This window comes from Siphateles boraxobius, unplaced genomic scaffold (assembly GCF_051911475.1).
Source record: "Siphateles boraxobius isolate OS27281-9 unplaced genomic scaffold, OSU_SipBor_1 1, whole genome shotgun sequence".
In the NCBI taxonomy this organism is placed as follows: domain Eukaryota; kingdom Metazoa; phylum Chordata; class Actinopteri; order Cypriniformes; family Leuciscidae; genus Siphateles; species Siphateles boraxobius.
This window is the reverse complement of record NW_027508699.1, coordinates 11671893-11698860: the sequence shown is the minus strand read 5'-3', so window position 1 is coordinate 11698860 and position 26968 is coordinate 11671893. Positions and strand designations below refer to the sequence as shown.

General features: G+C 37.7%; 1 protein-coding gene across 2 annotated transcripts in view; it reads right to left on the bottom strand.

Annotated features, from left to right (window-relative positions):
- Nucleotides 1-26968, bottom strand: part of LOC143714717 (structural maintenance of chromosomes protein 6) — a 32925-nt gene that overhangs the window by 4360 nt on the left and 1597 nt on the right. Inside the window, exons 2-25 of one of the 2 annotated variants that reach the window (XM_077206170.1) lie at nucleotides 25191-25275; nucleotides 23291-23422; nucleotides 22992-23109; nucleotides 20362-20467; nucleotides 20140-20276; nucleotides 19322-19383; nucleotides 19142-19222; nucleotides 18947-19048; nucleotides 18686-18805; nucleotides 18246-18344; nucleotides 15692-15838; nucleotides 10351-10439; nucleotides 10086-10250; nucleotides 8350-8528; nucleotides 7899-8100; nucleotides 6681-6795; nucleotides 6437-6597; nucleotides 4695-4830; nucleotides 4512-4592; nucleotides 4262-4432; nucleotides 1370-1507; nucleotides 1140-1285; nucleotides 479-604; nucleotides 151-256 (exon numbers count right to left, since the gene is read on the bottom strand). In XM_077206170.1, the coding sequence (XP_077062285.1) occupies nucleotides 151-256; nucleotides 479-604; nucleotides 1140-1285; nucleotides 1370-1507; nucleotides 4262-4432; nucleotides 4512-4592; nucleotides 4695-4830; nucleotides 6437-6597; nucleotides 6681-6795; nucleotides 7899-8100; nucleotides 8350-8528; nucleotides 10086-10250; nucleotides 10351-10439; nucleotides 15692-15838; nucleotides 18246-18344; nucleotides 18686-18805; nucleotides 18947-19048; nucleotides 19142-19222; nucleotides 19322-19383; nucleotides 20140-20276; nucleotides 20362-20467; nucleotides 22992-23109; nucleotides 23291-23413 (2910 nt within the window). In that variant the 5' untranslated portion in view covers nucleotides 23414-23422; nucleotides 25191-25275. The remainder of the gene's footprint in view (nucleotides 1-150; nucleotides 257-478; nucleotides 605-1139; nucleotides 1286-1369; nucleotides 1508-4261; nucleotides 4433-4511; nucleotides 4593-4694; nucleotides 4831-6436; nucleotides 6598-6680; nucleotides 6796-7898; nucleotides 8101-8349; nucleotides 8529-10085; nucleotides 10251-10350; nucleotides 10440-15691; nucleotides 15839-18245; nucleotides 18345-18685; nucleotides 18806-18946; nucleotides 19049-19141; nucleotides 19223-19321; nucleotides 19384-20139; nucleotides 20277-20361; nucleotides 20468-22991; nucleotides 23110-23290; nucleotides 23423-25190; nucleotides 25276-26968) is intronic. The other variant, XM_077206077.1, reaches the window with a different exon arrangement.

Sequence of the window (26968 nt, the reverse complement as noted above, 5' to 3'; positions counted from 1 at the left end):
TAAAATACTGACCCCAAAGACACGAAGAGAACATGGGCCATTTAATAAAATTCAATTATACAAGACTGCATGAATCTATAAATATTTTATCTGAGTCATCCAGTGCTAATTCATCAAGACAACAACTACATTCATGATGCAAAGTCTTACTGATATTGAGAGAGCCTCATTTTTGTGGTCAAATGCCATCTTCCCTATGTACCCTCTCTGAGACAGCATTGAGTCAAAGTAGTACTTGCAGCGTACAGAGAGATACCTGGAAACACAAAATGGACAATCCCTTGCTGATTTAATAGGTAAAACACATGCAAATATCACTTGATGATGGTTAAACTTTGCAAATAATCCACGAATCACATGCGTGCCGAACCGTGGGGCCCGTTCTGTGCGGAACAACAACGATCCGTTTAACCCCTACAAATCAGTCAGCAAGAATCAACCAAGAGCCTGTAATGAAGACATTAAAAGTGAAACTTACATTCGCATTTCAGCGTAGACATAGTGTCTGGTGTTCATGATCTCAGACAACTGGCGGATGAAAGCCTCCAGACCCTTTACCCGTCGGGCTATGTTATTGAAGCTTTCCTTCGCCTCATGGTATTGCCTAGAAGTTTCAATGACCAACAACATAAGCATTATAACATCATAACAAATATAACCTGACCTGCATGATAAACAATATATGTAGATGCACTTCACAAATATGCAGGGAAAACAACCCTTACAAAACCATAGTACATTCTCAGATAATACCACGGAAAAACTGAATGATTGTCATTCTCATATATCATGGTATGAACATAGTAACCCAAGAAACTTCAAAGAAAACCACAACACTATGATGTTACATGTCCAAAACATGTTTTTGCCTGATACTTTTAGCTACCTTTGTTCATTTTGGCATTTTTTCATAATGTTTTTATTCCTTTTAAAAAGATTACACACATGGAGAAAAAAAATTCTAAAATATCTACATTTTGGAAACATCCCTCTATAGTCTCAATGCAACAGATCTTAACCGTTTTAAAAATAGGCTTCTGTTTTCTTCATGTCAAATATGATTTCTTATTTATTTCTCTGATTGTGAGGTGAAATATCATCTGGTTGCATTCTTTTGACATGTTTTGTGAGATTTGTACCTGACGATAGTGTCTCTGTGTCCTTGTTGGTCCTGCTGTGTGTTAATCTTGTGTTTAAGGCGGCTGATTTCACTGTCCAAACTCTTAGCCGTTCTCCTCACATCCAAGCGGTCAGGGCAGATTTCAGAGGCTTTTGCTATGGATGCCTGTCGAAAAAAACAGATTCAGTCAAACAAACGCTAATCTTTTCATATCTAATTGATTAGTGTAAGATATCAATGTTTGGTCACTTGTAGCTCCTGCTCCTTGACATTCAGGTTCCTCTTTAGTGTCTCGATCATTTCCACATGAGTTTTGCGTTTTTCTTCATAGTGACTTTTGTGGTGTTTACTCCTCGCCACCTCCTGATCGCTGTCGCTCAATTGCTCCTACACAATCACATAAAAACAAAACTGTTTACTAGGTTGGATACATTGATATTTAATAAATACTAAAATTTCATTTAGAATTAAGTTGCAGGGTTCCTGCACACTTTTTAAAGTCAAATTTAAGACCTTTTTAAGACCTGAAGAAATCAAAATTAATACCGTAAATTAGGGGTGTGCAATATTGACAAAATATCCCTCTATATTTTCAACATTTTGTTGATAATAATTAGATGATATTTTACTGATTGTGTTTTTGTGCTGGTACCATGGCTGGTTTAGGCCTGTTGTTGACAGCTGACTCACGAAGATATTCATATTTTTCATATTCTATGCAGTGGTCAGTTCACAGCAGTGACAGAAATGAATATTTTAATTAAGGGGCAATATTTGGACATTTTTTCTAAACTTATTTAGAGTTATGCATCACCTTTTGTGTCAAATAATAACATTCAAATTAAATTATACAGCAATTATACTTATTTATACAATAATACTTAATTATACAGTACCACTGTTACCATTCAAATTAAACCATTCAATCAAAATCCATCTTTGCAGTGCAGAGGTGACACAGAAGCGGCATCAGAAGTGGCATTAATATATTTACACTCCATTTACAATTGCATAAATAAAGCTATGAGATAGATTTTTTCTAAAATCAATATTCAACATTTAAATATGAAATGATTTCTAATTTTAACGTTTTAATTAAAGGGTACTTTAAATATCAAACTAAAATTGGCAGTAGGCGGCGAGAAGTCACTGTCTTAAAGTAGTAGTTTACTTTTTAAAAAACTTTTGCTGATAATTTACTCACCCCTATGTCATCCAAGATGTCAAAATGAACAAATCTTTTTTCGAGTCATTTAGTTTGTTGAATGAACGAAATGACTCGAAAAAAGATTTGTTCATTTTGATGAACGAGTTCGAACAGGATCACCAACGTGCATCACAGAACAGAGCAAGGCGAGCATTTGTGCTTATAAACTTAAACTTTTTTATGTATTTTTGAAATGACCGATCGTTTCGCAAGATAAGACCCTTATGCATCGTCTGGTGTCGTTTAAAGCCTTTCGAAGCTGCAGTGAAACTGTCATTTGGACTCCGGACCGTTTGGTACCCAATGAAGTCCATTATATGGAGAAAAATCCTAGAATGTTTTCATCAAAAACCTTAATTTCTTTTCGACTGAAGAAAGAAAGACATGGACATCTTGGATGACATGGGGGTGAGTAAATTATAAGCGAAAGTTTTTTAAAAAGTGAACTACTCCTTTAAGTGAGTTGAGGGATTCATTCATTCATTCAACCGATTTGTTCAAACAGCTGATTCATTCGGGAAAGAAACAAGTGATTCGTTCAAAACGCGGATTTCAGTCAAGAAATCATCGCTGTCTGTTGCATTGAGACTCTGATACGGTTTTATTTTGAAATTCTAGTCAGCGACATAAAGGGAAAACAAACAATATTGACAATATTGTGTCTAAAAAGTAACTCACAATGTTAACTTATTGTTAATTTAACTGTTGTATAACATAAATATCACACTTGCAATTGTGCATGGGAAAACGGCACTCTTGCTGATGTGATATTCTAATATAAGAACATAATATGATATAAATATAAGACAAAAACTAATTTGGGGACATACCTATAACTGCACACATCACGCAGTGAAAGCACAATAGACAAAGCGATCAGCTCGCAGTGACTCGTACATCGTTAAAACAATGATTACAGTATCATAATAGACAATACACATCGCACACCCCTACGCACATAAAGAATGAACTTACAACTGAACTGACATTTGCCAACTTTCTTCTCCTTCTCACCTCTCGCGTGCAGGAGACAGACGTTATTCTGCCGCGAATGTGATGCGAATTCTTACGTGAACAAGCAAATCCACAAAGATAGAATAATAAAAAATAATACGTACGCTAATTAGATAGTTTTAATTTGGAAAGCATTTAGATATGTCTAAGTCAAAGTGTCATCTATAAATAAGACTTTTTATGGCCTTATATTTTAAAAATCTAATTTAAGGATCCGCTGGAACCCTGAAGTGAACTTGAGAATCATGAGCCTCATTTTAAAGAGGACTTAATCCACTTTTTGATATTTCTAACTTTCTTTAGTGTGTAATGTTGCTATTTGAGGATGAAAAAGATCTGCAAAGTTAAAAAGCACAAAGTCACTCCAAAGGGAGTTATTCTCTGTATCAGTGCAAACTGTTTCTGAACTCCCTGAAACTCCTCCATTGTAGTCCTGTAGTTTTCTTCTGAGAACGACAATGTCACAATATTCCTCATTTAAATAATTCCTGCTCAAGGCATACGCAAAATAAAGGGGCGAGGCCTGGTTGAGTTGTGTTAATAGTGTGTTGAAACTCGTGGTTATGGTAAGGGGAGTGACATTTCTGAAACATGGCATGCTAAGATATCCAGCCGACCAATCAGAGCACATTGTGCTTTTCAGCAGGAGGGGCTTCATAGAGACAGGAACTAAACAGAGTGTTACTGACAGACTGTGAAGAGAGGAGCTGCAACAATATCAAATATATGAAAAATAATGTGAAACTTTTTTCTAGTAGACCTCAAAAACAAAATCAAGACTTTGGTAAAGGGCATAATATGACTTGAAGCTTGACACATTTAAACATTAGCTGAGAGGAATCTGGTGGTTAAAAGTCGACCAGAAGCGACTGGTCAGGAGGAACTAATGATTACACACACTTGAATAAAACTTCTCTGACCTTAATGGGCTCAGCTTCCTCTACGATGCTGTTAAAAGCTTCCCTCTGCTGCCGGCAGAGCTGCTCGGCCTCCTCATATTCCCTCTTGAGTGTCAGCATCTGCTTCCGAGCTGCTTCAAATTCCACTTGACATACACTTATCCGGCTGTTGAGCTCCTCCAGTTCCTCCTCCTGAACACAGAGATATAATGAGACTTAGAAATGCACCATCACACTTATCTTTTGTTTAATGAGGGAATCTGTTTGTTACCAAAGGTTTCAAGTCCTCAGACTGTGGTTCCTCAACATTCTGCAATTCTGTCAGCTCTGCCTGAAGCTTCCGACAAAGTTCCTGTTAGTCAAAATAGACAAACCCCCCCCCCAAAAAAAACATATTAGACCACATTCAGTCAAGCACTATGATGTGGTCAGTGCACGGCTGGTATTTAGTGACCTGGGCCTTCTTTTGGTCTCCATAGGCTCTGTGAAGAAGAGTTTGGTTCTGTTTCTCGTCTTCACTAATCTGCTGCATGTCCTGCTGAAAGCGATCCAAATGTGTTCTCTGGGAATGTAAGGCAGACTGCAAATGTCTGCAGAACAAAGAAAAAAGGGTTTAATCTTTCTTTAATGTTTATAAGCTCAATAGAAAACAGTTCTGTTTACTGAACAGTTTACTGAACAGAAAGAAAATAATTATTTCAAATTCAATTTATAAGTTATAACATTATAAAATGTCTTTACTGTCACTTGATCAATTTATTGTGTCAATTTAATCAATTTTATTGTTTCTATTAGAAAGTTTTTTTTTTTTGAAAGATCATTATAGTCATCTTCCTTTGTATGAACAGGCCTTTTCTCTCCAAATGTTTTGATGTAAAAATATCTTTTTACTTTTTTAAACTACAGTTGTGGGTATTGTCCTGCGGTTTAGTTACGTTACATGTAGAAATTTTAATTTAAAGTTAGGGATTTTGAAAGACCAAAGACTAGACTTGTAATCAAGACCGCCTAAACCGAGACCAAGACACTACCAAGACCAGAGGGTATCGAGACCAAGACCAAGACCAAGTCCAGACCAAGACCGAGACCGGAGGGAAAAAAAACAGACTAATGTACAGTGTTGGGAAAGTTCACTTTCTACATGAACTAGTTTAAAGTTCAGTTCACAAATTTTAAAATGAACTAGTTCAGTTCATACTTTAAAATTTTGAACTAGTTCATTCATAGTTCTTTTTTTCCATATGTTGCTGCGAGCTATTAAATGATTGCCACAACCCATATAGAACTAGACAGCAATTATTTTATCGGCGGGCAAAGTTTGAACAGAAATGTAAGATTTTTCCCATCCTCACCGACCTTGTCATAAAACTCGTTTAAATGATCATACGACGGCGCTTCCGTGCTGCATTTTTTTTGTATGACGCATGCGGCGGTGCGACACTGGTGGCTGGTGTTGCCAGATTGAGTGTTTTTTTCTCGACATATTAAGGCCTGTTTACGGTGTGTTTTAGCCTGGAAGGCTCTATAGAAATCTGGCACCCTATTGAACGAAGTTAAACTGAGAGCGCGCCGTACACAGACACCAGAATGAACGAGTTCACAGTAACATTCATCAGCCAGTAATACAGTACGTTCAGTTCACGTTTGCACCCCAAAATATGAACTAGTTCATGAACTATCGTTCAATGAACGCGTTCAGGCAAAACACTGCTAGTGTACTCTCTATTCGTTCTGGTGAAATCACAAAACATAATGCACAAAAACGTGTCCCTGCTTAATATACAACCACTGATGAACATAATCGATTTTGATGAGAAAAAAAAAACTATACGAGAAAAAAAACCTATAGACTGCGGATTAGAACCCAGAACCTCTAACACGGTTGGCGAAAATTCTACCACTGGACAATTAAGATATTGTTCAAATAGGCAAAATGAGTCACACGGAAATTCAAATACTGTTGCATTATCGAAAATTGTGTCGTCGTGGATATTGTAGTATTGTATTGCTAAATCCCCCGACCACTATGTCGGTCTGAGACAGCGAGACCTAGACAAGACCGGGAGGTCCGAGACCAAGACCAAAGACTGTCAAGGGCGTGACAAGACCGAGACCACGTAAAAGTGGTCTCGAGACCAAGACCGTATGATATGCTTTTAGCCATGCATCTCAAAAATGAGTTGAATGTTTTCAAACCTGATTTCTTCTTCGACATCTTTGCTGAGGTAGAGCGCTCTGTTCTGGTCGCAGGAGTAGTAACGGTTATTGTAGACCTGGTCCCCTGCTTGAGTAAAAGCCTCCCTGCAATTGCGTGGTGGATGTCCACTCATCATGACCCTTCTCGCATCTTTAGCATTCTGTGAGAAAGATGAACAGAGTACTTCACTTCACAGGATGTGGAAAAGCAGTAAAATGCTCGTGGTCCTCCTCCCAGTCTCACCTTGATGAGCAGAATGGTTTCGATTCCCCTCATGTCGATCAGGCAGTTGGCCACAACTGGATTCTCAATGTCAAGTGCCTGGAGGACTGTTGGGTAGTCAGGGTGATTGACAGCTCTGAAAACAAATGAAAAAGACGCAGATATTTCATCCATCTTCACAATCAGACAAGTTTCCTTTTGTACTTTGAAGGACAAACTAGTACTGGCTAAAAACCAGCATGAGATTAAACCAACCTGACAGTGACTACATTTACATTACCCTCATAATGTGATTATTATGAGATTTAGGCAATATTGCGATTAAACTTTACCTCATGTAAACACAATACTTTTTTTGCGTATTAAATTGATGTGATTAAGCTCATACTTGTAGTTACCATAATTGTGATCAAATGTGGTGTATACAGATTTTAAATCACAGTAATAAACAGGCATGTAAACACTTAAATTGAATCTATTTCATTGACAAAATTGAGCATGTGCTTGTGACGTACACAGATGACGTTTTCATGTGTAAATTTGTAAACATAGCAGTGAAGGCATACGTTTTTTTTGTGTGCTGAAGTTCATGTTAATAACGTTGCACGACATGAATATAATGTAATAAATTAATAGTCAAAAATATCAAAATTAAGACATTTTAGACACGTAACCTAAAAAGCACAAAACGCCCATAGAAATGCATTTTCCATTTGATGCAAGTAGATTAAACAACTGTATGTGAGTTCATCAGTTGTGCTGTGCATTGGGGTAAGTGAATAATGGTGGTAAAAATAACCACAATTCTTTGTGAATAATCAGAATAATTAAAACCATGTGAACGGGAGTGAAGAGGTTTGCTCTTGACATATAAGCATCTAACTGTGTTTAAGTGCTTACTCTGATTATTAGAAATAATCATATTACTGGGGCACATCAAGCACTGCGTTAGTTCTGGCAGGTCACGTTAGTCAAGCTCGCATCAGCTGACTCTCAGCTGATCCACGTCTACCTATAGGAATACGACGCCTATCACTCTAAATATTTTCCTGCAAATATGGCCTTTTACAAAACAACTTAAGGGACCAACCCAAATGTGGATTTACCAGTATATTAACAGCATTTAATACTGTCACAACAAATTTACAGGAAATGAAAATAAATCAGAAAAAGACAAATAACAGAAAACACTGATAACCATTGCTAAATAAGTTTGCAGGTCAGGTGATCTCTAGCTACCTGCTGCCGACATTGTAGAGCGTGTCGGTAAATTTGCCGACGATGATCTGAGGTCTCCTGCCATGCGGGAAGCAGCGACTCATGATTTTCTGTAACTCTCTCTCGTCAGCGTAGTTATCGCAATAGAAAGCTAACATCAGAGCCTTCAGACAGCTCTCCACTGCAAGACCCAGCTCTGGATCCCGAAGTCGGATGCAGAATCCTAGAAACAAAACAATTCCATACGACATTGCTTTTCAAAGTATTATTACTTTGTAATAATTATTACTTAGTACTCATTTAAACTAGAGGTGCTGTATATTTTGATCATTTCACATGAGCGTGTGTCAACATGGGCATCGGCATGAGTATGCCTAAACTGAAGTGTACTCTGGGCTTAAGAGCTAAACTACATCCTGAAATAAAAGAGAGAAAAGTAGCTTGTCCAAGCTGTAAAGTTCAGGATACTTACCGAGTGGTCCAACAGGTTTCCTCTTGAACTGACCCCGCCGGTCAGCCTCATCTATAGCCCTCAGCAGTGCTGGCATGTGCTCTCCAAAACGACAGATTTGGTTATTTCGACTGTTTTCCATAGCAACCAGGCCACGTTCCTTAGAATCTATCGAATGCTGCAGGTCCTGCTTTTCACGGCTACAGAATGAAAAGAAATTAAAAGTGAGATAAGTCAACAGACAAAATAAGAACTAGGAACAAAAAGAAGCATTTGTTCAAGATCCAGGGAGCCCAAATTTTTTAGAAATGCTTCTATTTGACCGTTTTCCCACCCAAATTGAATACATTTTTCATTATGAATTATGTGGTCAGAATATTAATAAGAATATTATATCAAGAAATACTGTAGGGATTGTCTGTATAAAGAGTTCCCATTGTCAGTGTCAATAATAGAAAGCCACAATCAGGTTCCAAAAGTAGAAATCCCATTCATTTTCTCCATAGGGGAAATAATTTTGAACGATAACCTTTAAAATCAGACTTACTTTGAGCTATGAGGTTGTTAAAAGAAGGTATTATGGCTCTGTTGAAGCCATCAGCCTGCTTTATTTCAGCTTTTTCAAAGTTTTTTTATAAATAATCATAGAAGCAGAACTCCTTGTGAAAAACTACACAACCGATTATTTTGCAGAGAAATCTCCACCAATCAGAGAAGAAAAGCAAGTCACAGCAAAATAACTTTTTAGCACCCACTCACTTCCATGAAGCTCTGCGAATGACGTAGAGTTCCTGCACTCTCAAACTACTTAAATATTCGTATGCATAATATTCATGTTTTGCAATTAAAATATATTGTTTCTATATAATCAACATCTGTGAGTAAAAACATTAATATTTCTCCATTGTTTTTAATGCGATTATATCATTTGCGATGCTTATTGGGTATGGAGGACCAGCTCTACCATATTTAAAAATAAATACATAAATAAATAAATGCTCAATAAATAAATAAGCATATAATTAATTGCCCCAAAAAATACTATAAACAAATAAATGTAGGTAGAAATTAAATTATACTGTGAGACATAAATGTATATATCTCTTAATTAGCTTCTTTATTTATTCACCTTTGTAATAATTACCTTATTTATTTATGTGCATGTTATAATATTTTTGTCTGTTTTATTCTTCCTTTGTATTTAAACCTATTTATTTCTTCAATGCTATTTATTTCTGCCTGTCGTTTTTACATTTCTGTATGCATTTCTGCCTCATTATGCAAATGAGGAGGGGCTGTGTCTTAAGGGGTCAACTTCTGCCCATTGGTTGGTTAGCATTTTACTGCATCGGTCGAATCTACATGTTACCGGCCACAGTCACAACAAAGATGGCTACCTACGATGAAGTTGGCAGTGAGCTGAGGCATTTAGCAACTGTTTTTGAAAACAATGCTAACGTTATAAGTATTGACTTTATTATTTTTCGTTCGGACGCTCTGACAGAACGTGCGTTTCAGTTAGCGGCACACATGGACACAGATGTCAAAACATGTTTTGTTATAGAAATATCCATTTAAGATTTTATACTAATATAAAAAAACTTTTATATATTAATAAGTATATTAAAATCCATGGACATGGACAAAAATTGGTGTGACTTTTCCAGACATGAACATTTTCACTTTCCTAGAAATTTCAAGGCTTGATCATGGAAGACCTTTATATAGTGAAGCCATTTACCAACATCTGCACTGACCTCATTCTGCCAAGCCTTTCTTTTGCAGAGGCACAGGCCTGTTTAAACTGATCGATCTGCTGAGCCAGAGTGGAGTCCTGGAAACTCAGATCTTCCAGCTCACTCTGAATGTGATTCATCCTCTCCACACGAGCCTGAGTGTCAGCTGAGTTCGCCTGACTTATGCTGGACAGAGAGGAGGGGACGGGTCATAATGAAACAGCTGGAAATGGTACAAGGATAATGTTGTGTAACATTGTTTCCTTTCGGTGCACTTTTCAAGTACCTCCGTTTGAGTTCTTGGATACGCTTGTTGAGCTGATCTTTATCCTTCTCAAGGTCTCTTAAGTTAGTTTTTTTCCGATGAAGTCCAGCCTAAGCCAAAAAACAAAAACAAAGAGAATTTCTCCTACGTCAACCAATCACCACTGAGATATGGGAGTACATAAAGGCAACTTTTCAGATCCAATTTGAGTGTCCCACGGCACTCTTTCATTATGCAGAATATCTGCATTGGTTTCTATGGCAATGACGTTGTGTTGGAAGTAGGACTGGTAAAAAAATGTAATAAAAATCTCATTCTCGTTTTGAAGAACCGATATCGATTAATCTTTCTTATGTGTAATTTAAATTTAAGCAGCCTACAAATCAGTTAATTTTAACCTTTAATATTATAGTGCTGTACTAACTGGGCTTCCCTGAATAGGTTTACAGCATTAGTTAAGATATTTTTTTTCTTGAGAAAATTTGCCATGACCTGTACCTGATATGCCCCAGTTAAAGCTCCAGTAGGTAACTTTTGTAAACAAATATTTGTTAAAACTGTCATTATGTCCTGACAGTAGAATATGAGAGATAATCTGTGAAAAAATCAAGCTCCTCTGGCTCCTCCCGGTGGTCCTATTGCCATTTGCAGAAATACACCGCTCCCGGTCAGAAACAACCAATCAGAGCCAGGAGGAATGTCTTTGCAGTGTCAACCACGCTCGTGTAGGCGCTGATCACCCCTCTCTTGCACAGCGCGAGCGCGTACCGTCGTTCGTGACTCTCCTGTTCGAACTCGTTCATCCAAATGAACGAATCTTTTTTTTTTAACAAAAAGATTTGTTAATTTTGAACGAGTCTTTTTCGGAGTCATTTCGTTCATTCAACAAACGAAATGACTCGAGAAAAGATTTGTTCATTTTGATGAACGAGTTCGAACAGGATCACGAATGTGCATCACAGAACAGAGCAAGGCGAGCATTTGTGCTTATAAACTTAAAGTTTTTTATTTATTTTTGAAATGACCGATCGTTTCGCTAGATAAGACCCTTATTTCATCGTCTGGTATCGTTTAAAACCCTTTGAAGCTGCACTGAAACTGTCATTTGGTCCTTGAAACGTTTGTGTCCTATTGAAGTCCATTATATGGAGAAAAAGCCTGGAATGTTTTCATCAAAAACCTTAATTTCTTTTCGACTGAAGAAAGAAAGACATGGACATGTATGACATGGGGGTGAGTAAATTATCAGCTATTTTTTTTTTTAAAAGTGAACTAATCCTTTAACGTTATCTTACTAGCTATTTATAACTTATAGAAAGAGTGCAACGTTATAAAGTTACATGTATTGCAAAATACAATGATTTGAGGACTAGGGCTGCACGTTTTCAAGTTTTTCATAAACCGTTAACCGAGGCCCTTAGCGGTTAATACTCGGTTAACCATAGTGTGCACGCCGCAACCCCGAGATACAGACACACGTGAAAGGGGTAGTTCATTTTTAACACCTTTAATAACTGCACAAAACATCTTTAACTATTAGGTGGCAAAATATTGTTTTAGGCTACCTAATTCTGTGAATTACACTGCACAAACCTAAAGTACTACTGCCGAATGAAGAAGGGCCAGCTCTCCCCAGAACATAAAATATTCATTTTATTTTATTTTTCGTGTTCGCATTTATATGGAACAAACAATGGGACGTGGCAGTTCTGGAAGCGGCACTAAAACTTTCACAGAGACCTCAAACAGAATGCACAAAGCCTTTCTTTAAAGTGAATTTCGTTTTGTATTAATTGTATCTTAATTTTAATCAATGTTTCATCAACCAATTACCTGGAAATAAGAAGTAAATATAGCAGACATTAGATAATACGGAGCCGCCGGCGCGTGAACTGGAGCTCATCTCATAAACGAATTCCGAAACTCAGCGTAGGCTATAAGGTAGCCTAGTTGTCTCACAGACCTGATAAATAAATCTATATTGAAATGTCTACTTTTAAACACAACAATTCAAAACGAAAGAAAACAGACTGCTCTCTGCTTATGTAATCCGTATGAAAAGTGCATTTCTCTCTGGCGTGTTCAAAGCGAAGATCGCGAATCAGCATTGTCAACTTCATCTTTCCAGCTGAGTGAGCCTGCAAACAATTAAAATGTCTCCTTGCTATATTTGACATATTTATAATCATTACTTTTGCCTGTTCTTTTTGACAGCTTTTAGGTTATTGGCAGCGCAACCCAGGCTACAATACATGAACGCGTCAGCACCGAAAATATGGAGATGGAGATTTTTTTTAAATAATCGCACAACCTATTTGATATTCCAATTAAATAGGCTACTCAGTTAGGCTACTCATCCCAACCAACTATTAAAATTTTTTTTACTTGTAAGCGGTCTTTTTACATGTTAGTTTTTTTCTGTGAGCGGGAATTGAAAACCAGGAGTGGACTGTTAGCGAAGTGATTACAGAATGCTTAGAGTGGAGAGAGGAACGTGCTTTCGGTCCACTCCAGGCTTTGATCACATCCCCCTCAGCAAGGTGAATACACCTCGTCTTTCCTTAATTTAAGACCTATTCAAACTAAAATTAAGACATTTATCACACTATTTGAGAAATGAAAGCCTATTTATGGCCTTAAAATTATGAAAAGTGAACTTCTTGTGGACAATTCAAATGTCTGGGAGCGCTCTGGCGGTGCAAAAATGTATTACAACTAAATTCAATGCACGCCATTGACGCCACTTAACCGAGCAAAATGTTTCACTCGGTTACGCAAATTTAAACGGTTAATCGGTTAACCATGGACACCCCTATTGAGGACCAACTTTGTAGTCAAAGTATGGGCAGGCCATAGTCAATGTAAAGCATATTGTTGATGTTTCGTCCCTATTAGTGAATGTTCCATAACTGTTTATAATCCGCTGTCATCGGTGGCCATGCTTACTAGCCTGCGCGTCCACGGCAGGCTCCGCTGTGGGGGAGGAGCTGTGGAGGGAGGGCTGTAGCGCAGCAGAGGGCAAGGGGGTTGGACCTGTAAGTTGTGCTTGTTCAAATTTTCAGGCTAAGTCAACATTTTCTCAAAACTCCCTACTGCAGCTTTAATCGATATCGAATCGAAATCGATTTGAATCGCAAGATTTTGAATCAGAATCAAATCGTGGAATCTATCAATGCCCAGCCCTAAAAACACAACAGCAACATGGAGGTTCGTAATACAGATGTTGTCTTACAACATGATGTGTAGCCGTGGCACTGGAATACTATGCCTAATGAAGCAGCAGCAGAACGTAGGAGGCTGGCATACGCTGCTTTAAGACCCTTTCACACGGAGCGCGACGTGATAAAGTGAAGCAAATCATAGACAAATGGTGCTTTCACATTGAACGTGAAACGATTGATGGCCTTCTGCTAATTCACGCCTGCACGATAGTTGGCTCTGACCAAGAATGCATTTTTTCTTGTGTATGTATCTCGTAGGTTTTTCCACACGGCTTTAAGCTCATCTGCTGCACAACATAGGCCTACAACAGTGAATTAAGATAAATAAATGTTGTTACTACACCAGCAACACAAACTATATATAATGCTTACAAGACCTTACAATAATTATTTTAACCAAATACATCATAAAATATAATCAGCTAAGCAACAGGTGCATTAGAGCTACAATTAGCATTAAGCTACACATCACAACTTATGAGATTACTGTTTTTGCTCAAAACCCACTTTAAACCATCATGGAGTGCTTGTAATAACTTGCGATTGCAATCTAAAGTGGATTTTGATTATAGAGAAAATATTGGTATAATTTTCTCTTTTTAAATATTTTGTATTTATTTTGTATTGTCTGTTATACATTTATTTTCTAATGGACTTTGAGTCTTGAAATAAAGTTGAATTCTATATAATGGGCAGACATGCATTATTTTTAAAGTTTTATAATGGACTTAACGCTACACCTTCTAAGCATTTCTCATGTAAACATCCTTTGCTATAAAAATACCAGAGCCACATATAGAACATTTTATATCGTTGTAATCATGTTTAGAAACGTTTTTCTCAGTTTTTTTATGTATGGAACTCAGAACGAGGAAGAATACAGGACATCGTCACCCAGAAGGGAAGAAGTTATGATCACATAATATGATTGACAGATCTAGACCGAATGAGCGCTCTCTGACTCATAACACACGGGCACCTGGAAGAAAACAGACACACAGAGCTCTGTATGTTTCAAGCTCCTCAGGTCGCATAATTCAGCGGAAAATGAATGCAAATTATATTCTGTAAAAATAAATACGAAGTAAACATGTGAGACTGTTACGTTTTATGCGTGTTTGTTTTGCTTCTGTATGTGTTTTTCCCTCCCTCTCTTGTTACGGCTCCTATTAAATCAATATTTCTCCAAATGTGCACACTTTTAAACTAGAATTTAACTAAAATCACCACTGGAAGTTGATGGGAAGAAGAGAAGCCATGTGAATTCAAATAAACTGGAGCAGATGCAATTGAATGTGTGCGTGTCATATATTCTATTCAAAATATCAATAACTAACGATTGCTTATTTTGCACTTCTCAAAAAGTTCTCTGTCCCAGGCACGAATAATAACAAGAACTCTTTTTTTTAATAAAAAGAATTCTCTTTTTTCTTCAGGAGTCCTTTTATCCTGTGTTTACACTGGCTTTCTAAACAGCGGCACCAATCTCGCCTATTTGTGCAACAGCAGCTGCTCCGGGCACGTGATCTAAAGCTCAAATCTAATTGGATGGCCTGTTTTATCACAGGGCAACAGGGAAAATAATCAAAAAACTAGTCAGAAAAAAAAAATCGTGCTTTGTTGCGCCACGATTGATCATGCCAGTATGAATAGTTACACAGGGATCTATTGTTTTGATTCAAGAGAGTCATCGCATTGGACATTCGCATCGCTTAATCGTGCTCAGTGTGAAAGACACTTTTTTCAGTGCTGCTGTCTCAAAATTCAAAGAGGTGTGTAGACCAGGCCGACTATCAGTATATTGTTATTTTCCACCGAACCTGCACTTAGCAGCAACAATACAACCTTTGTTTCTGCAGCGACTCTCAGCATGTTTCCTACAAAGTCCTTCATGTTTAGGTTTCACTTGGTTATAAAAAAAGAGACAAAAACATTTTTTTGAATAGGATTTCAAACCACATATGACCGTAGCTTGAATCTGATTTGTAAAAATCGTATTTCACACCTGCTAAATATGATCCGATTCCAATCGTATATGCACAAAAATCAGACCTGGACTAACAGTGTGAACAAGGCTATAGTTTCCATCCTATTGTGTTGTGCATGCATGTTTGTCAGATTTTGAGAGTTTGATTTTGCACCTCGGCTGCTTTGAGATCTCGGTTGCGCTCCTTTGCTCGGCTCTTTAGTTCAGCACACTGTGGCTGCAGCTGCTGCATCCGCTCCGTCACACCCTCCAGCTGATCCTGCAACTGCTGGAAGATCCTGTTGGCCTCCTGAACTTTCCCCTACAAACAAACAAAACCCAAATTAGACACTGCACATTACTGTCAATCAAACATAATTAGATTTGAATTAGCATTTTCTTCAGAATGAAAGAACTATTAGGGCTGCTGATTGTGTACAACTCAACAGAGCTCTGTAACAATGGCAGAAAGAAAGCTTTGAGTCTGGAGCCCAGGGTTGCTAAAAGATGACAGTATGAGAGCAACTGGAATATCAATGAGGTTGCAGGCCTGATGTACTGTGCCCAAGAGCAAATTTTGGCAGTAATGGCCTGCTGTTACAAATGGTCTCTACTCTATGCCATTATGAAAAGAAATGTATGCATGTTACAGGGGCATTAATAACTGTGTTTTGTCATTTGGGTTTCTGAGTGTTTCTCATTGTTATCAAAACACAATAAGAATAAGGAAATCCTGGTCTGTCGAACCTGATTGTGATCTTTAAATGTTAATGGGGAGGGGAAAAAGCACTTTGGGAAAAAAGCACTTCAGAAAAAACAGAAGTCATGTCATCATTGTGTTTATAAATTTGCAGTCTGATAGAAAAATGTGCCTGTGCTCTCTTTAGAGGCGTTGTGTCAACAAACTAATCTTTTTGTAAAACTAGATGGAAATAAATGCCAAAACAGGCTGTTTCAATCTGATTGGATGGCTTTAAAGGAATAGTTTACCCAAAAATTGTCAACATTTACTCACCCTCAATTGTACATAACCTGTATGAGTTTCTATCTTCTGCTGAACACAAAAGAAGATATGTTGGTAACCAGACAGTTGATAGACCCAATTGACTTCCATAGTATATTTTTCCTACTATGGATAAAATATGTCATACATGAAGAAACTCATACAGGTTTGGAAGAACTTGAGGGTGAGTAAATGACAGAATTTTGATTTTTGGGTGAACTATCCCTTTAAGCAATTTTGAGCACTTCTGAGGAAGAACTAAATGGTTAACAGCATTTTGAATGTTATACAGACTTCTGTGTTTGATACACTTTGTAGTAATTTCTTGCAAAATTATTTCCACAAATTTGAGGTATTTTCAATACAACCATGCGACTGTTGTGCTATTACTTACATTTAATTTGGTTATACTTTATTTTAAGGTAGTGATGGGGACGAGACCGTCTATGCCGAGTCCGAGTCAAGACCGAGTCTTTGAAGGGTCGAGTCCGAGTCGAGACCGAGTCCGTTGGTTTTCAAATACAGTCGAGTTCGAGTCAAGACCGAGTCTTTGAAGGGTCGAGTCCGAGTCGAGACCCAGTCCGTTGGTTTTCAAATACAGTCGAGTCTAAGTCAAGACCGAGTCTTTGAAGGGTCGAGTCCGAGTCGAGACCGAGTCCGTTGGTTTTCAAATACAGTTGAGTTCGAGTCAAGACCGAGTCTTTGAAGGGTCGAGTCCGAGTCGAGACTGAGTCCATTGTTTTTCAAATACAGTCGAGTCCGAGTCAAGACCGAGTCTTTGAGGAAGCAAGTCCGAGTCGAGATTTTGTCTCAACATGTCAGTTTTGATATTCATGATTTAATATCACCCCAGTTAATAATCAACAGTTAGGCCTACAGACTAAGCTATTGGGAATTGTTTAGAGGAGCAGTCTTAATGTCTTAATATGGACTATGCTTTTACTATCATTAAAATTTTTTTTCTAAAATGCTTCAACAGTGCTGCTCTGTCATCTACATGTTAAGCCCAACCTGACTTTTTTAATCATAGTTAGGACATGCAGAGCAAAATAAAATGTTCTAGTGGTATGTCTAAATTAGTAGGCTTAGCTACTTTTATAACATTTTCCAATATTTCTCAATTTTAAATATTTTGACAATACACTCGAATTCAGTATCTTTTAAAACTTTATTCCCCTATAACTAGTGATGGGGACGAGACTGCCTATGCCGAGTCCGAGTCAAGACCGAGTCTTTGAAGGGTCGAGTCCGAGTCAAGACCGAGTCTTTGAAGGGTCGAGTCCGAGTCAAGACCGAGTCTTTGAAGGGTCGAGTCCGAGTCAAGACCGAGTCTTTGAAGGGTCGAGTCCGAGTCAAGACCGAGTCTTTGAAGGGTCTTTGACTATTTGTCCTTCTTCTCAGTTATTTTATCAAACTTTTTATTTATTTTGTGTAAATGTCTTCAACTTAATGTTGTCAATGCTTTGTCAATGTAAAGATTTTTTTTACCATGACAGTGAAGCCACTTGAATCTGAATTGTGGAATAATGTAATTCAGAAAAACGTGACCCTTAATTGTGAAAAAAAATTAAGTTTTTCGTATTAATCACGTCATTCTCATTCTAGCCAAAAAACGCCCACTTAAAAGCTGAAATCTGGACCAGACTGTATGCTGTAGTCAAATGTCTAATTGCATGACACTAGAGGACACTGGACCACAGGAACTGTAGATAATATTATATATCACCTCCCACTCTTCCACTTTCTTGTCATATTTGACAGTAGATTTCTCTTCAGCTGCGATTCGTTCTCTCTTGGGCTTCACCTCCTGCTCCATCTCTGCCACCTGATGTACACAGACATACATTTCAGTATAAGATGACAATGACAGCAAAAGCAACTCACAATCTTCAGATATATGAGATATTTAAGGAGCTTTTAACACTTTTAACTTTCTTTAGTGTGTAATGTTGCTGTTTGAGGATGAAAAAGTTCTGCAAAGATACAAAACAAAGTCACTCCAAAGGGAGTTATTCTCTGTATCAGTACAAAAACCGCTTTACACTGTAAAAAAATTACAAAGCCATTACAAATATAATACGATTAATAAATCGATCAAATCTGGTTCGGAATTTGGAATTTTGATTAGATCCATGCAGTCATGTTGTGCTGGCGGTGATTCCTGACCAGAGCCCAGGCCATCTGATTCTTCAGCTCATCCAACTTCTGCTGCATTTCATCGAGTGAAGCCAGGCTTTTATAGCGCTCTTCTTTCTCGTGGTACTTTCTCTTTAGTTCTTGCAGGGTCTGCGTGAGAGAAAAGGGTGTGTCAGAAATAAACTATGCAGTCGTCTCAAAAAACAACTAGTTTAGCAATCCAAATCACATATTGTTTTCCAAAGCTGCTCCACCCAAGGCATAGAAAGGTGTGATTATTTTAGCACTCACCTCCCTGTGTTTCTCCACTGTATTATGGGTCATGGTCTTGGTCTTCATGATGTAGCTGTAATCTTCCTTCATCTGATCAAGCTGAGTGGCTTTCATGAAAAACTACCAAAAAAAAGAGCAATATAAATTTCAAGTTTGCATTTGTCTTAAGGGAAGCAAATTCACACAAATATACACACAACCATTAAGACTCACTTTGTATTTGTCCCCCTCTCCTTTGGAGTGGAGAAAGTGTTTACTCATTTCCTGGGTAAGGATAGAGACCGGATTGTCCACCTGAGGACGGAAAAACCAAACAGATTCATCAAAACAGATTACTCAAATAGTTTTGAGCAAGCATTTTGAAAACTGAGAAGATCTTGAGTTGAGCAATACCTGTATGTTAAAGTGATCCAAAATGAAGGTCAGTTCTTCTTTTTTGGATGACACTAGGTGACCTAATTATAAAGGGAGGCAAATAATAAATCAAATAGTCAGACTTTTGTGCTGATTTATCGGTCATGTGGTAGAAGCTAAGCAAACCGGGCAGATGCAAACACGTACAGGTTGACATGCCCTTGCCCTCGAAAGCCAAAACTATGCAAGGTAAAATAAATATGAACCAGACTACAACAAATACAAGCTTACTAAAGAGTATAAACATGGTTCATACCAACCAACCACAGTGTGTTTTCTGCAGTGAAATACTAAGAATGAAACTATTGAATTTGGTATGATTAAATATCAAATACCAACGTAGCACTGAAATTGTCAATCTAAACCAGTGGAGCACCACAGACGCCACATATTTTGTGCATATGTGCACATCTGACTCGACTGGCTGTCGATTACACATCAGGAAAGAATGATATCCTGGCTTTAATCATGAGCGCTTCAGCAAATCTTCACTTGCCTTTGTCACGACAGCAGAGACGTTAAAAGTTAGTTTGGAGAAAAAACATTGTTTGGAGAAAAAAAAAAATCGTACTGAGATTTTGATTCTGAGATGAAAGCTTTTTAAAAATATAATTCCTTAAAAAAAAAAAGCTTCAGGTTTGCTGTGTAGGGCTACATAATCTGACCAAAAAATGTGCCTCTCGAAGAGTAAATTCCTCTGAAATTAGTACTAAATTAATGTTATCTCAGCCCTAGATTGAACTACCCAAAGCAAGTGAGTACCCAAAGGTAAAATGGTTCTGTAATTGTAAGTATACCTGTTTTACTTCTTAGTTTATAAGTCCGCAGTCCCTCACTGGAGATACGAAGATCTAAGATGATGGATTCGCCAAAAACTTCTGGTTTATACGCATCACGACCCCTGTTTCTCAGAGTGATGGACACGTCTGCAGAGCTGAACATTAAAGACACAAAACAGCGTGAGAGACTATAAACAGACTGTAACAACATGCAGAAAGAGCAGGATAGGAGTGCTGTACCTCTCTCCTTCCTTAACAAATCCTTTGAGTGAGGAACCTCTGTTGGTGGTTTGAGCTTTACCGCCCAGGGCCACAATCAGAGCCGTCAGCACCGCACTTTTCCCACCTAACACACAAATACACATGAAGCTATTAAAAACTTTCCAGCATTGACAATGTAAACCAAGCTTTCACAAACTCATAATAGGTTGTTTTCTTATTAAACCTCTTGTTTATTTAAAATTCTATGATTATGTAATCTCTCTTCACTTTTGGTAAAACTTTAGTAAGCAAATCTAAAGATTTGAAATAACCCCTTACCAGACATTACAAATATTTTATTTTAATTTTAGGGCTGTCAACTTTAACACGTTAATGCATGCAATAAATTTTTTCCAGTTAAATGCAATTAACGCAGCATTTGTTTTTTCTGTCATCCTTTGGCTAGTGTTATATTATATGATCGTGCTCTTCTTCATGCAAATGCTTTTAAACCATAAAAGCACGACAAGACAAAAGAGAATGCGCTGTCTGTGAATGTCCTGTCTATGTGACACACACGACGCACAGAAAGACGCGCGCCAGTATCGTGCGCACAGACAGCGTGCCAGAAACAAGTTCTCTTTCGCGCTTGAACGAACAATAACACATATTTATGCCAAAATGTCCGTTTTGCCGAGTATCCTCATAAGAGCAGTCTTAAATTAGTTTAAAAAAGTCTTAAATGAATGTAAAGAGTTGTGAGAGAATGAGACATGTGTCATGGGCAGCAGCGGCTGGTCTTAAAGTGACTGTTTGATAACCGTATTCAATTTCTGTTTATGTCCTACCTGTAAGACAGGTAGGAACGGCACAGGTAAATATGACATTTATTATGGGTTTAGGTGAGGATTGTTTGAAGTTCACTTAAATTAAAAGTTGCTATATTTTTTTAAAGCCTAATGAATGTTAAAATTCAATTTAGAATGTCAATTTCACTGGAATGGCTCTAATTAATGTTTAAAATTGGGGGGAGAAAACATTTTCATGAGGCTTCAGTAGCTGTAGTAGTATCAGTGATACTGGCCTTCATTCATAAAAAGATGCCATTAAATAAGTATTTATGTCTTTAGGTTGTCTCTACATTAATTTGGACATTAATTGTGAAATTATTACATTATAAAATGTATAAAAAGGCATATAAAAACGTAGGATTTTTTTAAATTGTGATAAATCAGACATTTTTTTTATTAATCTAGTTAATTTTTTTAACTGATTGACAGCACTAGTTTATTAAAAAAGCTGTCAGCTGATTAAAGTTCAAACTAGAGAGCTCTTATAATTAATGCAAGAAACATTCCTAAGAGGCACATTTCACACTTAAGGAGCTGCTGTGTTCCTTAACCAGGGGTCTGTGGCCCTCTAGTGGTCTGGACTGCTGTGTCCCTATTTTATCACGAAATAATAAATTCTGTAACTAAGATATATTTACATCGTTATTAAAAATGAATCTCACCCATCAAGTTGTTCTAAACCTGTATGAATTTCTTTGCTCTGTTTAATACAAAATAAGATATTTTAAACTATGTTGCTAATCAAACAGTTTCTGGACCACAATGACTTGCATAGTTTTATTTATACTATGGAAGTCAACAGGAACCATCAACTGTTTGATTAACATTCTTCAAAATATCTTATTTTGAATTAAACAGAAAAAAGAAATTTATACAGGTTTAGAACAACTTGAGGGTGAGATTCATTTTTAATAACGATTTAAATATATCTTAGTTACACTTGACAAAACACTGTTGGATTCTGTTTTATCATATACTTTTATCGAATCAATTTTGTTCTTTTCTTTGGTGTCCTGGTATGGGAATTTATCTTTAAAGAGCCTGAACTCTTTTAATCAAATTGTGAAATGGTCCAGTAGGTTAATTGGGGAGTCACTACTTAACGCTGCTTCACTGTACACCAGGCAGGTACAGCGAATTGGTGTTTCAATTTTAAGTGACAGGCATCATCCCCTGTATTGAGTTCCAGCACCTTCCGTTTAATCAACGGTTCAGTGTACAACAAAACGGTATAAGAACAGCTTTGTCCCTGTAGTGATTAATCATATGAATAGTAATAAGATGAAGTAGTGGGTTTATTAAAATAAATATAAAGTATATATATATATATATATATATATCAATCAAAAAAACAATATCGGTCGATCACTACTATTCACCCAAAACGTTCATTCTTGCACGTGGCTCCATCACGTTTGAGCTTCCACAAGAACTAGTGAGATTTGTTCTCACACATCAAGCAAGTACGGTTGAGCTTCTGTTTACCTTACTTGACGTGCTCTATGCATGTTCGCTGATCAATGTTTATGCGTGCATAAAAGCCAAAATTAAACCTGTACATCATATTCAGCAATTGGGTCTCTTCAGAAGACTTGGATTAAACCACTCTAATTGGATAAGTTTTACGATCTCTTTATAACCGTTTTGAAGCATCTGAGTTTTCAGTGAATAGACTTTCAAAGGAGGGTCAGAAATTTCTCAGGTTTCATTAAAAATATCTTCATTTGTGTTTCGAAAATGATTGAAAGTTTTATGGGGGTGAACTACCTACCACCCCTTTAATGCCATTCAAAAAAAGAAACATGAAGAACAACTTACTTCCATTGTTTCCTACGACAAAGTTGACGTTTGGACCAAACGCAAAGGGACCAAGCAACGAATGGCACATGAAGTTCTTTAGAGAGATACTCTCTATGATGCCCACCTCACCTGTAACCTGAAAACACACATACATACGCAGATGTGTAAGCAAAGTCTATGCAAAATGTGCATACTTAAGATAAGAGTACAGCCACTAGCACAGATTCTCTTATTAGGACAATAAAGTACAAGTAGGGTACTTAACAGGTCAAAAGAATATCAGTTAATACACTTCTTGTTTGCTGCAAATGTCTTACACTCTGTGATGAATTTGTGCCATCTCCTGAACTGAAGTTTCCCGTTTCCTCGTCCTCGGGTTGAGAAACCCGGCTTCTCTTGTCAGGCGTGCGCCTTGAATTACTGCCCTTCCTCTTCGACATGCTCTCCCTCTACACACATCAAGCATTTATCATTCTCAATAAACACACAGTATTTTGTGTGAATAGACTTTCAGTAGCTTTGTTTCCATCTTAAGTTACAAATTAAACTTGTCTGCAAAAATACGAATATCCCATAAAACATTTGTGAAAAATTTTGTTTCCAACCCAAACGTTTAAGAGAAAAATATCGTCACTTCCTCGGAATTTGGGGCAAAATATCTGTAATAAAAATGGCTGTTTTGGCATAAAGTCTGGCTGTTTTTCCTCCATCATAAATGACTTGCGTCTTAGAGCACGAAGACAAAAGTATGGAAGTAAAATAATGCCAAATGTGTTTGAAACAAAAAAAGCCTGTTGAATTGTACTACTTGAAAAAAATTTGCATTGCATTAACCATGCTTCTATTTTAATGCATTGTATTTTTAGGGCTTGCATTTTTATGGGCTGAAATACAGGGGAAGCAATTCCATTGATTTGTTTGGACTCATTCAGTTGAGTTGTGACAACACAAGGAGCTTACATAGATCCAAAAAATGTCATTAACATGAGTACAAAATAATTTGCTTGTGTGGAACCACTGTCCATAATTGAATTAAGTTAGTTTAAAGAGTAATTTTTTTGAGTGCATGTTGCAGCTTTCTCTACCATGAACTGGCCTTGCCAGTTGCCAGTTAAACTTTTTATTCACACGCTGTTCTGACATGCGTTTTTTCTAAGCGCATACCACCCGAAAGGCACATACACTAAAAGCCTGTCAAACAGCTCGTGAGTACTAAACGAAGTTATCTTTCACGTCTTATTGCGCTTAAGGCGAGACACTACAGGTGAATAGGGTAAAACTTTTAACTTACAGATATCACCATGAAACTTTACCAGTTGATTACTCACATGAATAGGAGAAAAAAATGTATTACAGGTTTTCTGTAATTTTATTTTAAATTTGCTAATCAGGCTATATCTAATTAAATATGCGCTAATTTGCATAGGCCTATATTTTGAAGTGACGAATTGAAAAAAAAAAACAAGGTTCAAAATTATCTTTGCATTTTGCTGATATATTCAATGAAAAGACATTACCAGAGGGGATTATGAATATCTCCTTTTTAGAGCCCGACCGATATGAGTCATTAGAGGGCCAAAAAAAAGATCACAACAGCTCGAAAGACGTCTATGGTCTCACTCCAGTCTAATTAGCACATTCCCAATTATTATTTTGAAGTTATTATTGTGAATTTCACATAAGATTCCTTCACATTATGAGTTTCCATCAGACTCGCGTGGTAGTCAGGTGCTCATCCAATGGCGAGCTAAGTGGACGCTTTGTGCTTCAAGATTCTGACGCAAGTGCTAAGATTCCGATTGGCCCAGAGAAATGTCAATTATAAGAATTATCAAATAATGTTTCGCAATTCTAGCCGGCATGCAGATGAAGGGCAGCCTACACCCAACCCCCCCCCCCCCATCCCCCCCACCCCGGGGAAAAAAAAATCTCCGGATCTACGCGATTCACGTAAATGACCCAATTGACCAAGAAAACGGCGATTGTCGCCGAAAAGCAACAAGTTTGCAGGTCTGCTTAAGTGAAGTTAGTGACCGTGAACAGTTGGGAGAAAACCAGATGCTTGTCTGTATATTGGATGAGGTTTTTGAAGTGACAGCAGCCTAATTAACCTGCTTCTGCTTGTTATTAATGTTAATCAAACAACAAAAGACAAAGAGAAAATTGCTTACTGCTTGCCACTAAATAACTTAAAGTGACACCAGGCAACTTTTTTACCTTAACTGGACAGCTTCGGAGTCAGTGGAATGGTTACATTACTTATTTCGGGTTGAATGGTGGTGGTATCGCACCCCCCTGGAGCCTGAGAGCAGAAAAAACTCACTTGTAACTTTGGGCCGGTGAGCCCGCAAGGGAGTATCGCGTGATATCAGGTCTCACGATGTAACAAATTGCTTGACGGCACTGCACACGTACAGGCCCCCATTCAAGCACCAGCTAGCTATAAGCAAAGGGTAACGATAGATTGAGTTGGCTGAGCCTGTAAAAAAGAAGCAGAAAGATAGGAAATCTTTGTCGGAGGACCAACGAAAGAGGAAACGGGAGACTGACCGAGCAAGAAGTCAGACTCGAATAAATATCAGACCGGCTTTTTCAGAATGGCGAGAACTGAGAGAAACAGAAGCCTGCAAAACGGATGCAAAACTGACCTGGCCTTCTTGCTGTTGCATAAGTATCTTTGGAATAAACTGTTTAATATTTAAATTTCAAGTAATTGTGACCTCAGGATGTTTGCTATTGTCTGTAAAGGTTTTAATTATGATTGCTGTGTCTGTTACGGGCTTACTAGTACGCTACATACTATAACTTTGATGTTAGCATTGTCATTAGCAAACACGTTTGATTTCTGTAGTTGTTTGGCCGTTCCTCAGTCGGTTTTATTTGTGTAACTTAGTTCGCAAATAAATAGATATCAAATTCTTCAAATAAATAATATGCTACAAATCCTCGTTAACTACAATGAAGCCCAGACTCAAAATATTTTCCGTGACCGTCTTGTTTGCAAATATAGAAGTTACGAAATTAGTTTTGAAGTTTTGAAATAGCCGGTTCATGCTCAGCAGGGTTGACAGCTGATCAGCTGGGTTGCTCGTGGTGAGGAACAACAGTTCGTTTTTACGACAGTGTGTTTGAAAGCATTTACTACCAGACACCAGGGGGAGTTAGAAAGAGCTTTGTAGAGAAAAAACACTCAGGTTTGCCTGGTGTCCCTTTCAGACTCAGCAGCTATTTTTCCATCAACCTGCTTTTATGAGCATTTTGAGGTATCGCATCAGAAACAAGTAATGGAAACGCCAAATTTCGCTTGAGGGCATTTTTGACTTGTGCAAAAAAGAGTTAAAGGGTTAGAGTTTGGGTTAGTTCACCCAAAAATGAAAATGATGTCATTAATGACTCACCCTCATGTCGCTCCAAGCCCGTAAGACCTCCGTTCATCTTCAGAACACAGTTTAAGATATTTTAGATTTAGTCCGAGAGCTTTCTGTCCCTCCATTGAAAATGTATGTACGGTATACTGTCCTTGTCCAGAAAGGCAATAAAGACATCATCAAAGTAGTCCATGTGACATCAGTGGGTTAGTTAGGATGTTTTGAAGCATCAGAAATACATTTTGGTCCAAAAATAACAAAAACTAGGACTTTATTCAGCATTGTATAGTCTTCCGGTTCTGTTGTGGATCCGCGTTCAGTGACGCTGCTGAAACATGTCTAAGGATTTCAACACAGAGGAAGACTTGCATTTTTTTTGCCTAGCCATATTTATTTGAAACCGAATACATGGACGCACCAGATACACGTCAGCAGCGTCTTACGTCATCAGCGTCACTGCGGACTCGTGAACGGGGATCCCCGACAGAACCGGAAGTTAGTAACTGTTAGTTACTAGGATACCAATACCACCGTCATCCGGTCGAACAACTTGATGGAACGCACCCAATTTTTGAAATTTTGAAAACATTCACTTCATGTTTGGATGGAAACCCAGCTAGTGTATAC